Source organism: Ipomoea triloba, chromosome 6 (genome assembly GCF_003576645.1).
Source record: "Ipomoea triloba cultivar NCNSP0323 chromosome 6, ASM357664v1".
In the NCBI taxonomy this organism is placed as follows: Eukaryota; Viridiplantae; Streptophyta; class Magnoliopsida; order Solanales; family Convolvulaceae; genus Ipomoea; species Ipomoea triloba.
In genome coordinates, this window is record NC_044921.1 from 17922607 (window position 1) to 17936438 (window position 13832).

The 13832-nt window shown below is 33.1% G+C and overlaps 1 protein-coding gene across 2 annotated transcripts; it reads right to left on the bottom strand.

Annotated features, from left to right (window-relative positions):
- Positions 1 to 1443: 1443 nt before the first annotated feature.
- On the bottom strand, positions 1444 to 12548 carry LOC116022553 (probable LRR receptor-like serine/threonine-protein kinase At1g56140). 2 transcript variants are annotated; one of them, XM_031263302.1, is made up of 24 exons: positions 12179 to 12548; positions 9446 to 9623; positions 9274 to 9345; positions 8951 to 9022; positions 8777 to 8848; positions 8593 to 8664; positions 8430 to 8501; positions 8274 to 8345; positions 8045 to 8116; positions 7843 to 7914; positions 7661 to 7732; positions 7337 to 7408; positions 7190 to 7255; positions 6553 to 6618; positions 6363 to 6407; positions 5758 to 5822; positions 5034 to 5416; positions 4271 to 4487; positions 4012 to 4179; positions 3368 to 3486; positions 2804 to 3014; positions 2474 to 2705; positions 2235 to 2385; positions 1444 to 2081 (listed from the first exon to the last, which is right to left on the bottom strand). In XM_031263302.1, the coding sequence occupies exons 1-24, from the start codon at positions 12342 to 12344 to the stop codon at positions 1698 to 1700; spliced, it is 3171 nt and encodes a 1056-aa protein (XP_031119162.1). In that variant the 5' UTR covers positions 12345 to 12548; the 3' UTR covers positions 1444 to 1697. The 2 variants fall into 2 exon arrangements, with proteins under 2 accessions (XP_031119162.1, XP_031119164.1); XM_031263304.1 differs by having other exon boundaries at positions 4271 to 4466; positions 12179 to 12545.
- Between the last annotated feature and the right edge of the window lie 1284 nt (positions 12549 to 13832).

Sequence of the window (13832 nt, forward strand, 5' to 3'; positions counted from 1 at the left end):
ATATATATATATATATATATATATATATATATATATATATATATATATATATATATATATATATATATATATATATATATATATATATATATATATATATATATATATATATATAATATGATTATTGTTACAAAAAAAAATTACAGGAAAAATAAATTTAACAATTATTACCAAAAAGCTGCTTCTCGTCAACACCTTCCTTGGGTTTAAGTGATGCAAAACACTTCATCCGATACATGTGCATGGGAAAAGTTATGTTCTTGAACTCTTTAACCATAGTTTGATAGTTAAAACTGATCATATAACGGTGTGGACTCGTTTTAAATGTGTAGAAGTTTGTAATGACTAAAAAATTTGTAACACAATAAACTATGTCTTCACTAAAACAGTTTTGGAACTTTTGAACATGTTCTTTCTGGATATGAGCATGCAAGAAGGTGTCCTGCATATGTTAGATTTTTCACATATGCTTATAACTTCAAAATATTATAGGGTTTCAAACTTGTAATATTATAGGGTTTAAGACTAACTTAGAATATTATTTCTTGTTAAAACTTACTTCTTGGTCATGAAAAACAAGCTCTTTAGATTTGATTGTTGAAGAAGCTTTTCTTTCAATTATGTCGTATGCTCTAACGACACGTAGTAGAGCATTCCTTGTGTTCATTGGCGAAATCTCTCTAGCAATGATGTACATTGTTTATGAATTTTAGATGGGATTGAAACTTGGCCGTGCTTGTAATGAAGATTGAAACTTGGTAGTGTTTGTGTTGAAGAGAATGTGATGTATAGTGTTTAGATATGATTGATGGGCTCTAGTTAGTGAACGAAAGGGCATTAATCGATTGGTTGCAATTAATTACTTTGAAAAAAAGAATTTGGCTAAGAGCATCCTCATCAATGGGGTTATTTCACGGTATAAGAAGAATTTTTGTAGGTGTGATTAAGAAAGAGAAAATAGGAAGGGAGAAAAAAAATAATAAACAAATCTGATATTAAAGAAAAAACTTAAAAAAAAAAAAGAATGTCAAGCGCGCCTGAGCATGCAGTGCACGCCCGCTGTGCGCGCTTGTTGCGCGTCAGGCGCAACAAGCATTTAATTGTTTGGTACAAAGTTACTGTACCATGAACCCACCATTTGCACTCACTCCTCCACTGCGCCTTTAATTGCTTGGTACAAAGTTACTGTACCATGAACCCACCATTTGCACTCACTCCTCCACCTGTACACACTGTTCCAATCACCCCAAAAAAATCACTGATATTCATGCTCTAATGAATTCTAACCATAATTATGTAAAATAAATATTTTATGGGAAAATAAAGAGTACAAGTGGTTTTTCCTCAAAAAAAAAAAAAGAAAAAAGAGTACAAGTGGTTCAATCAAATACTTTAATATCATTGGCTTAGAAAAAAAAAAAAAAAAAGGACCGCTAAAATCTCTAAACAAAAAGATTTCTTAAAATTGTTTGTTGGATACTGATAAGTTAACACGTTTTTTAACACAAAATATAATCAATTTTCGGAAACCTGCTAAACGACGTCGTGTCTTCTAGGCGGGAAGTTGGTAGAATACTTCATTTTGGTTTAATATAGATAGAGATGAGAGCGATATTGCCATGAAGCTGAAAAACAAACAACTTTGTTGGTAATGCGATTGCAGAAACTGTGATCATGTCACCTGGGCACCTGGCTGCCTACCTACCCTCTCTAATGATCTCACGAAGCATAGGCCCAGATGCATCTAGCGGTGAAGAATTTAAATCTGTTGTTGTCACACTTGTAGTAGCCACTGATGAATAATCACCTGCCGTTTGGGAACCATGAATGTCAGTCATGAAGCCGGTTCTATCATCAAACTTCCAGTCGGTGAGGTAGCTGGGCCTTGAAGTAACAGTTGGTACTTCAGTGTCTCCTGAAAGCATTGCCACCACGCGAGACATTGATGGCCGCATTGAGGGGGATGCTTGGGTGCACAAAAGCGATACCCCAATCACCCGTTTCACTTCATCCTTATTGAAATCTGATAGACGTTCATCCACCACATCAACGTCGCGATTATTCTCATGGAGATGCCAAGCCTAGCAACAGTCAGGATCAAGAGAACAGTTTTAGTTAAGGACTTAATCCAACTACCTCTGTCGTGCTTCATAAATTGTCCTAATTTCTATTTCAATGGTTTTTCCAAGTTTGTTTCAGACAATAAAAAGCTTTTTCAGATTGATATTCCATACCCATTCAAGAAGATATATCTTATCTTGTTGCAAGCTTGAGTCAGAGTTTGGCCGACCACTGACAATCTCCAAGGCAACGACTCCGAAGCTAAATACATCAGCCTTCTCAGTAAGGCGGCCACGCATGGCATATTCCGGGGCAAGGTACCCACTGCATCAACAACTAGTTTGATAAATAAGGGTAAAATCTTGGACAGAGTCAAACTGCATGAATAGAATATAGGGTTTAAGGATCTTACATTGTGCCTGCAACACGGGTGCTGATATGTGTCTTTTTATCATCATAGAGCTTCGCCAACCCAAAATCTGAGATTTTAGGATTAAGGTCTGAGTCAAGCAGAATATTACTAGCCTTGATATCTCTGTGCACGATTCTTAGTCGAGATTCCTCGTGCAAATAAGCTAGACCTCTTGCTACTCCCAAGCATATTTCGAAACGTCTTGGCCAATCAAGGTATAAGTTACTACTTCCTAGAATGTTGAAAAAATCAAAATAAATCAGCATCTTTATATTAGAGATAAGCTATAGCCTACAGGAACTAAAAGGGTATACAACTATAAGATAATACCAAATAGTGCTTGATCAAGACTCTTGTTTTCATGATACTCATACACAAGCAACCGTTTGTTTCCCTCATAGCAGCAGCCGTACAACTTCACGAGGTTGCGGTGCTGGACGCCAGAAATAGTTGCAATCTCCGCCACAAACTCTCTCCTCCCTTGGTGGGAGGCCACAGAGAGTTGCTTAACAGCAACATTTCTCCCATCCTCAAGCGTTCCCTGTTTATCACCAAGTTTAGGCTAAATGACAGATATATCCTGAGGTAAATTTTCTTTTTCCTGTTTACATCTTTCTAGAGAAAATGAAGAACTTGTGTTAAGATGTAAATCATTAGGTATCTTTTTTACACGCAACTGCACCAATTTTGATTGCTTATAACTTGAAGGCAGAGCTGGCACAAATGAAAGGAGAAATTTTATGGAGGAAATGTATAATGAAAAAAGGCAGTGAATTGAAGATGTGCTTCAAACAATCCCAAAGGAATAGCCTACATATTTAATTTTACCCCTTCTGCTTTTTGGGTGAAAAATGTGGAAGGGTTACTTTAGCACTTCATTGCAAGAAGAATTACCTTGTATACTGATCCAAATCCTCCCTCTCCAAGCTTATTAGAAGGATTAAAGTCACTCGTTCCGGCTTTTAATACTGCATAACTAAAAGTATATGGCTTCACATCCATTCCCAAGAGCTCTGCAAATTCGATAGGAAAAGATGCTATTAAACTTCAAAGTTCAAATTAATCATATTTTACCCACCAAAGGGCTTACATAACATAATGACTTCTTTCCATCTCCCCCCAAAAGAGAATAGAAAGTAGAAGAAAGGTTTTGATCTTATAGGAATGTGCAACAAAGACGGCAATACATGAATCTAAAAGATGTTCATCGATAAACATTACATTCATTCTTGCTAGCTAATTTGTGTTCCATACTTCAACGTTGATGCCGAAACAAGATGACATTGTAAAGAAAAATGTTAGCAATCTTTCCAATAGAACTTATCCTAAACTGCTTTGATCTATAGTAAGAGTTGGTAAACCAATTTTTACTAATATCTTGTTGCTTTATCCAGGCCAAGCTACGCTCATATATTCACAAAATAATTTCTCAAGGAAAAAAAAAAACAAAAAAAGGGTTACGGCTCTTCTGAAAATTTATTTTAAAAAAACATGAAGCAAATAAAATAGAACAGGATTTGTAATAAATTTTTACTTACCTTCATCGTCATATGTCTCTTGCCTTTTTCTTCTCTGAACAAAACAGTACACAGCAAATACAGAAAGAAAGCTCACGATTCCTACTGCAACAATAATTCCTACAACCATGCCAGTTCTATTCTTCTTTTGTTCAGAGGGAGGTTTGTTACTAACAGTGGGAACAAAATCTGCAGAAAAGCTTAGTTTTCAAAATACAATTTTTAAAAAATTTTGACAACAGATTTACTTGAAATGATAGTCAGTGATGATCATATGTACCTGGGGTTGCACTAATCGCTGAAATCAAAGGTCCATAAGTACCTTGACTAGGTATACAGCAAGTTCCTTTCCCAGCCCAATATAGATGGATGTCCATATGATTTTCAGATACTTGAACCTTATATTGCCTTGAAAGAGCTCTTAGTGACCCCCCAGCTAATTTTTTAATGTCAAAATCTTTCTCCTTTAGGTTGCCCTGAAGAAACCAACAACTCAGCTAAATGTCATGTATAAGTGAAGATAGAACAAGTCATTGGTATGAGAAAATTTTCAAATTTTACTCTTTTAACAAAAACATAGAATATGTAAAGCAATCTACTGTTTGTTAGTCCTTGTGGAAAAGGAATCAATAGATACCCTAAAAGATGAGTTGCAAGGAATACATCATAATTATATGGCAACTACTTTGCAATTTGTGCCCAATCTCATCAGAGTAACAACAGTTAACTAGACTTTATAACAGCATAACTCAACTTAGCCTTAATTCTGATCTAGTTGGAATATGCATGTATGTATCTATACAGGTATACATGGATACATGCATACATGTTGCATTCTATTAAGCTCAAATTTGTAGTGAGCCCTTGAGTTTAGCATATCCTTCACATGTTTAAATCATCTTGACCAATTCCATCAATTTCATCCTGAATAGATGCCATTTGAATCATACTTCGAATAATTCAGCTATCTAACAAAATTTCTAATATATTCACTTGCAAATAAATTATTGAGTCTACAGTCACCCAAATCCTAGAGCACATACCTGTATATATATATTAAAGATGCGCCTCCCAAGACTCTTCCAAGAAAGAGGATTAGGATTCGGGATTACTGACTCTGCAAACTGGAGGGTGACAGTGTAATTACCATTTTCCAAGCCTAAGCCATAGTACCTTAGAGATCCAGCTGAAATTCTTGCTGTCTGGAAAAGTTCAGAGTCCAAAGTATTTGTAAACTGTGACGAACTGGAGGTTGTGTATTTTGGATTATTGCTATCAGAGGGCAGTCCAACATTACTAACAGCCCACCTGCCTGTGCTTGTCATGTAATATGTTGCTGGACCAAGAGTCGCATTATCCCTCTCATACACTATCTGGTTAGACGACGTTATTTCTTGACCACCACACTTAATAGCAAAGCTAGAGTCTGGGTGATGAGAAAATATGAAGGGTTAAAAGACCTCCATCTCAAAATGCATAGAAATAGAATAGTAGTCATGTAATAATTTATAACATCTAAGAACTTAATCATGCACAGACTACATTGCTTTACAATGAACATTAAATATCAAAACTTAATACAAAAATCTTTTGCTGTTTTAATTATTTGGCATCCTTTTCACATTATGTAGCATGCAAAATTATATAAAAGTTAGAGAATAGAAGTTGAAAATGAGTAGAAATTTCGTCTTTAAAGAATTACAAATTCAACATATTTTTTTTGGGCATAAAGTATTGATCAATGAAACACATTTTGGTTTAACTTACAAATGGGATTTCCCCGATTACATGGGAAATTCTTCTGAAGACAATTCAATCCTGAAGGCAGAGCACTGAAAGGAGAAAGAATGCATTGAATCAGATTAACACCAAATCTAAGAGAAGATAAAACTATCTCCAAATAATTTTTTTGACTTAATTTGCATCACTCTGTCAGAACAAACTGTTAAACATTTTCTGAGAAAACAGTAGCCTAGCAACAGTTTGTATCAAACCATTTACTATTCTAATCTTAGCTGAGATCCTAAGGTCCTTGTTAAGATTCCTCTATTTTAGGCATAGAAGCTCAGAATGCCCTTTATAATTTTTAAAATTTATAAATTCAAACTAATTCTGAACTGGAACTAGAACAGTGACTGGTACTGTAATGTTCAGGTTCTAGTTCCAGTACCAGTGTACCACCAATCCTAACCTACAACCAAAACATGGAGATGAGTAGCCTAATGTAGATTTTAAATTGACTGAAATATATCTCTACCATTTTAATTATTAGCAACATATTTATTATCTAAGAACATATAATTCAAAGAACAAAAAAAAGTTGAAGACGGTGATTCTGAAACATGGTATATACGGTCAAGTGTAACTCTCACCTGCCGTTAGACCTGTCTATGGTAAAGTTATTGCTGATGAGATTCCTGCAAATTATAAAATAGCAAGTCACAACATCAAAATTCAAGAAGAGACCCCTATTATATTATAAAGTGAATCTTGAAACAAAAACACACAGATTAGGAAGGAATGTCACACAGTGTGTGATGCTTGTTGTTTAATCATACTTACAGCTCTAAACCTCGTCCGCCAATCCAAGAAGGGAAGCTCCCAGATATTTCATTGTACGATAAATCACTGCAGGTAAAATCTTGACGATGTTAAACATGTTAAGTGTTAATTATAGCCAACAGCCAATATATATATATATATATATATATATATATATAGGGTCATAATCAGGTGTAGCTGCCCCTTAACGTGCAGTCAGTGCGGCCGCACCACTATGTATACAAATATATACCACTCAATGTTAGAAAATGCACCACACAAATATGCATCATTAGGTACGCATCACCAAAAAACACACCACTAGGTATGCAAATATACACCACACAGTGTTAGCAAATGCACCATTAGGGGCAGGGGGTTATGGTGCATTATTTTGGCTGTGCGGTGTGTTTTATGGTGTTTTTGTGTATTTTCATTGTGTTGCGTTTTCTAACATTGAGTGGTGCGAACCGCACCGACCGCACGGGAAGGCACGGCCACATTTGAACAGATTTCTATATATATATATATGAAAGAAATTAATTGTTACTCCGTATATAGATATAAGTCTTAAGGGTTAGTTAATGCCTTAAGCTAAGTGGGGATGAATATTTATGGCAGTAAAGTTTAGCTTTCTAATTAAAAGGATATAACTCACATATTCAGTAAATTTTGGCTCTTCTGTGCAGGCAAAGAACCTGTTAACTTGTTACTACCAAGAAACCTGAAGATTGGAATGACCATATGTAAGTGCACGCTATTGAAATGGTATCAAAGTAAACGAAACTCCAGGATGATTTATTACAAATTTTGGAGAGCACTAAGCTTGAAAAGTTGATCTGGGACACCTCCTGTCAAATTGTTGAAGCTCAAATCCCTATAAGGAAAAAAAAAAAAAAAAAAACAAACAAACAAACAAACAAATGGTTAAATAGTGTTTTTTTATGGAGTAAGAAATAAAATTGAATAACTGAAATTTGAAATTATATTAAATATTAAATATTGACTCTCAATCACCAGTACATCTTTTGGCTTTAGCCAGGGATTACAAAGTAAATACCTCAGTTAAAACACCAGAAGTAGACACTCAAAACATTTTAATTAAACATCCTTCAACCAAAGGACTTACAGCAGTGACAAGCTCTGATATTCTCCAATATTAGAGGGGATGGAACCAGAAATATTGTTATTCCGCAAAACTCTGAGGACCAAGCAATCAGTTAATTATGATTTGTCAGATTCTAGGAAAAAAAGGCAAAAAAGAGGAGTATAATAAAATTTTGCAGATTGGAGCTGATCATAACTCCTTACAATTTGCTTAAATTCTTCATATTCCAAATGAAGTCCAGTGAAGAGCTCCCATTCAAAAGATCACTTATCCTCCTGCAAGTATCCAGTGCAGTAGACATAAGAATATTCTTAACACACAATTTAAAAAAAAAAAAAAAAAAAAAAAAAACAAACAAACAAACTTTGTAACACATAAAGAAGTAAGGGTTTGGATAAAACTTACAAGTCAACCATTGAGGTCAAATTTGAAAGTGTAGATGGAATTCGGCCCTGAAATGAATTTCCTTCAAACTTCCTGCAGAAATACAAAATTGATGCCAATCATAAATAATGGAAAGTAGAGAAGTAGCAATGGGCATGGGTTAAGAATGATTTTCCAATTAATCTAGAAATCAAGTGCAATGGACTGTCTGGAAAGGATAGTATTATAATAATCTCATTAACAGTCTTACAAGGTAGTAAGCTTTGACAAATTCCCAATGAAATCAGGTATCCTCCCAGTAAACTCATTGTTTGAAGCCCACCTGAAAGAAACAAAATTGTCTCCAATGAACTCCATTACAGAATTCACCTGAATTTTACTATTAAAAAAAACCAAGGACACTTACAGTATTTCTAGGTTCAATAGATTTGCAAATGTTGGAGGTATAGCACCACTAACACCAGAGGCATCCATATAGCTGGCAATTGAATAAAAAATCTATCAATTAAAAAAAAAAGTGTAGCTGGCCTCTAGAAGTCTTATTCATAAAAGCATCAAATCAATCTTACATTTGTGTAAGACTTTTCCAATTTCCAAGCCCCGAAGGCAAGGGTCCAGAAAAGTTATTTCCACCAATTGCACTGCAACACATGCAAGTTTGAATTTTTTTTTAAACAAATGTCCAAGAATATCCTGATCATACACATCAATAATCAATCATAATATCCATGAATAGCTTTAATAATGTCTTACAAGGATCTAATCTCAGTCAGCAATTCAAGTTCCTTTGGAAGCTCCCCCGACAATGCATTAATGCCTAAGCTTCTGGTGACAATGAAAAAAGAGATGTATATGCTTTAAAACATGTACTCAACATGAAACAGAGATAACTATATCAAGTTAAATACTGCAGATAAGCTCACTTACAGGTATTGCATGCCACGCAAATTTCCAATGGAGGGGGATAGTGTGCCTGTCAAGTAATTTTGGCCAAGATCTCTACAATAAAAATGAAGAGTGGTCTGGACTTAGAAGAATATATATATATATATATTGTAAATAATCTATAACAAAATCCGAAGTTACTTGCGGATTATTTGGTTTACAATCCATAACCTTTGTCAGATGTAGGACATGGATTGTTCAATCAATAACCTTAATAATCTAATGAAATAAGTTTTTCGAAACTGGCACATAAAATGGTTACGATCCGAATTATACACTATACAGTCTTTAGAAAGAATCCATACAGATCAATGAGGGAAGTTAGGTTCCAAAGTTCATCTGGAATCGCACCAGTAACGTCTAACGCGTAAACTTTCCTGCGAAGAAAAAGCATACATGCATCTAGATTGAACAAAAAAAAAAAAAAAAAAAAAGAGCATACAATTGATGAATGAAAGTGGAGAAGATGTAGATTACATGGAAGTGATGCGGCAAGGGGTGGAAGAGCAATCGCATTTGATTCCCGGATTGTAGGCGGGGTCTTGCATGCTGGTAGAATCGACGGCGGCGCCGGTGCACAATTCTCCACTTAAGTTCCACTGCTGATTGTTCGCCCGAATCCCCCATTTTTGGAATATGGAGTTCAAAATCCTAGCTGCAGCACAGCATCCATTGTTGAATTCAATTGCTACGTTAATATCAAGTTCTCCGTAGTAATTTAGGCCAAACACACCAAATTTTTTCAAAATAATTTTGAACTTATTTTTGTGAACTATTTAAGAAGTTTATTAGAATCAACTTTAAAATAACTTTTTTTAAAAGTTTTAAAAAAAAAACTTAAATTATTTCAGTTTAGCCAAATTAATTTTAAGTCCGCATACTCCGTTCTTAGAGTCAGTTAAAGTAAACTATAGGTCAAGCGGCATAGCTGTAGTAGTAGGTACAGATATTATGTTTTATGTGTCTGGTTCGGTTAATGGAGATATGACTGAAGTTATTTTTAATCCAATTTTTTCATAATATTAAGTTTAGTATTAGTACATACGTAGTAAAATTTATATATTTAGAAACTACACTAAATATTATTATTAAACACAAAAAAAGATTAAAAAAGAGTATAAAATACTAAAGAAAATAATCAAAGAAGAAAGAGTTAATTTGATTAATAAATAGTAAGCAAGACAAATAAAATGGGACAGAGTGAATAATTTATAAGTCGCGTAATTAGCCCTGATAAACTATACTATCAAATAATGTATATTCAATACACAAATAATGTATTTTTATTATATTAAAAATGTACATTGTATTCAGAAAAAATGTATTATTTGAGTACTGAAAGTATTATATATATAGCGTACATCCAATGCATAAATAATGCACTTTTAGTATGTTATAAAAAAAATGTACTTTTAGTATATTAAAATTTTACTTTTTTGATATAGTCCACACATCACTATGTAAATTATGTTTCACTAAATAATTTGTCATATACCCTAGTTTTCATATGGGCAACTTTAAAATAATTTTTGATTAAATTAATTTCAGCCTTCCGAAAAGAGTTAAGGTGATATATTATTAGATATTTGAATATCTGAAGTAATAATATTTATATTAATAGTGTATGCACTATGCACTTATTATTTACATTCATTATGCATATGTGTCTCCACCAAAAAAAAATAATAATAAAAATTATGCATTTGTGAATCATATACATACTCAGTTGTTTAAATATAATATAAACTATTCGTTTAAATATATAGATAAACCTATTTTATCTATCTATAAGTAACTTATAAGAGCTCCATTTTATATTCTTTTTTTTTAAAGAGCTCCATTTTATATTCTTAAAAGACAAAGAAAAAGTTCAAATCCTTTTATTTAAATTATTAAATTAGAAAAACTGTTTTTCAAATAAAAATAGTACAGAGTACTAAGTAATACGCTTTCTATTTTCTATTATTTTAAAATAAGAAACGTACTTTTTAACATTAACTTGTGTTTTATAAATAGTACATAGTATAAATCTTAAGTTCAAACTCGAATTTTTCAAAGATTAATAAACAAGTTTGAAGTATTTCCCAAAATATTGACAAAAAAGAACATTTGCTTATTTGTCTTTGTGATTAACCATTCTTTAACTTCCCTTATTTGTCTTTGTGATTAATACTGTCATAAAGTCAAAATCTATTCAAAATTTAAAAGACAAAAAAAATATTATTAAATAGGTCATTGAATTTTATATGAAATAATAATAATTAAGCTTCTAAATTTTAAAAGGTTACAAAACACATGAACCTAGTCTTTTTTTTACACATGAATTTAATAGCTAGTTATTACCCGGTAGTTAGGATTTTGACAATCAAAATTGGCATAGTTCAGCGGTTGCCAGTTACTAACTTCAATTGTCAAAACCTTAATTATAGATGAATATTAGGCTTAAATTACAAATTGACTCATTTAAATTTAACTTTTTAAAATTTAAGCATCTAAGGAAGCAAACAAAAGTTATCTATATAAAAGCGGCTAAAACCGCAATATCATAATAAAAAGGAAAAATGGTCAAATAGTCATTAAACTTTAGTTGAAAATTCAATTACACTCTTAAACTTTCAAATGTTGCAATTAAACTCATTAACATGTTATTTTGGTGCATTGAAGTCCAAAAAACAACTAGTGGCTTGTAATAACAGGTCACTAGAGTTTCGGCCATCTCCAACAACCACCCGACCAAAATCCAGCGACCATACCTGAGAATGCAACCAAAATGGTCACCTTCTACTCCGGTGACCCTGCCTGAGAAGGCGACTAAATATGGTCACCTTCTCTGGTAGAGCAGAAAGTGAAGAAATGGAAGGAAATGGTGGCGAAGAAGGAGGCCGGCTTTGCTTGTGGAGAGTTGAAACTAGGCGTCGTGGTGTTTGCATGGTGTTTAAAAGTAAACTATATCTCTACAAAAGACCAATTTGTAGATATCTGCACCAAACCACTTACTATGCTAAATCTAGTCTTTTGGAACAAGTTCATTATTATTCTCTCTAGAGAACTTTAAGCTTGAGAGCATATTATATTTTTAAGACTCTAACTAAGACTATCTCTATAACTACATAACTACATCCTTAGTACACTTTGTAAATGTAATTGATAATAATAAAACTTTATGTGCAAATTCTTGTTCCCATCAGGGAGAGAAATTATGTTGCACACCTTCAGCGGGATCAAGAGTGGCGTTGTTGTTGGCGGGGGGAGTCTGAGCTCCGGCCGCCGGAAGAAGCTGCGGGGCGGAGATGGCAAATGCTATAATCACGAGGATGTAGAACCTCGCGCGGTACTTCATTAGACCAACTCCACTTGTCACCGGCTTCCCCTTCATCTGCAAAACAACTCTGTGAAAGAGAGAGAGAGAGAGAATGTGCTTGTCTGAGAGAGAGGGAGACAGAAGTGGCTTTATGTAGGCGTAAACGATTAAGTGGCAAAGGCGACCGACATAGACCACCGGAGATCGAGCTGACAACTTGGAACAATAATTGGATTTGGTAATGCATATGCATTGGCCAAATGGAGATTTTAATATAATGATATAATGAGTCAACGAGTCATAAAAGTCGTCCCCTGCGAACAATTTTGTATGAGATTTTGAGTGATTTTAATTTTTAGATAGTACCAAAAAAAAAAAATTTGTCCTATGAGATCAGAGTATATATATATATATATGTTTTTTTAGTACTATTGACTTTGTTACAATGTAGTATTGGATGATAGGAGTGTTAACCGGAACANAAAAAAAAAATTTGTCCTATGAGATCAGAGTATATATATATATATATGTTTTTTTAGTACTATTGACTTTGTTACAATGTAGTATTGGATGATAGGAGTGTTAACCGGAACATCGGATGCCACTAGACCACAAGGTCTTTGGCATATATATATATATATATATATATGTGTGTGTGTGTGTGTGTNACCAAAAAAAAAAAATTTGTCCTATGAGATCAGAGTATATATATATATATATGTTTTTTTAGTACTATTGACTTTGTTACAATGTAGTATTGGATGATAGGAGTGTTAACCGGAACATCGGATGCCACTAGACCACAAGGTCTTTGGCATATATATATATATATATATATATATGTGTGTGTGTGTGTGTGTATATATATATATATATATATATATGTGTGTGTGTGTGTGTGTGTGTTTCTATTTATTAACTTCTTTTTTAAAATAATAAATTATTATTGTTATTAGTAAATATAAGAAAATCTGATTATTTTGTTAATCTCTGGTGCTTTAATTTAACAAGACTAAAACATTGAGGGTTACAGAACAATCTGTTTTGTTGTGCTCTGGACTACTATATGCACACATGCACAACATCGTGCGCATCATAAGCTATTGTCAAAATTGTGAGCACACTTCTATATTGCTCTATGCACACTTATACATTGCATTGCATTGCATACATTCTAATATTACGTTGTCCATAGTTCACATTAAAGTGCATGCATACTCATCATGCACCACTACTAAGTACTAACAGTAAAGACAACAATGATTAAAAATTAGTTGATTCGCATATATGACTATTGCAAAAACATATCATAAATATATTTTCTAAAATCAAACATAACAGTCAAAATAAAGCAATATGTATATTTAAAACAAGCATAATACCCCATATTACCCCTAACAAAATACCAAAATTTAAAAATAAAATAAAAAACAAAAAGATCACATCCATACACATCCACTAAATGAAAAATCCAAATTTGTTTATAAATTTTTATGTGGGAGGTGTTCTCATATTAACACAAATATATATATATATATATATATATATATATATATATATATA

Bases quoted from the DNA above. Each gene is read 5' to 3' on its own strand.
- LOC116022553 (XM_031263302.1), bottom strand. From the start codon at position 12,344: ATGAAGGGGAAGCCGGTGACAAGTGGAGTTGGTCTAATGAAGTACCGC. The intron at 5,417-5,757 runs GTAAGTTAAACC...CTCATCACCCAG, and splicing joins TAATCGGGGAAATCCCATTT to ACTCTAGCTTTGCTATTAAG. The intron at 3,015-3,367 runs GTAATTCTTCTT...GGTGATAAACAG, and splicing joins GATTTGGATCAGTATACAAG to GGAACGCTTGAGGATGGGAG.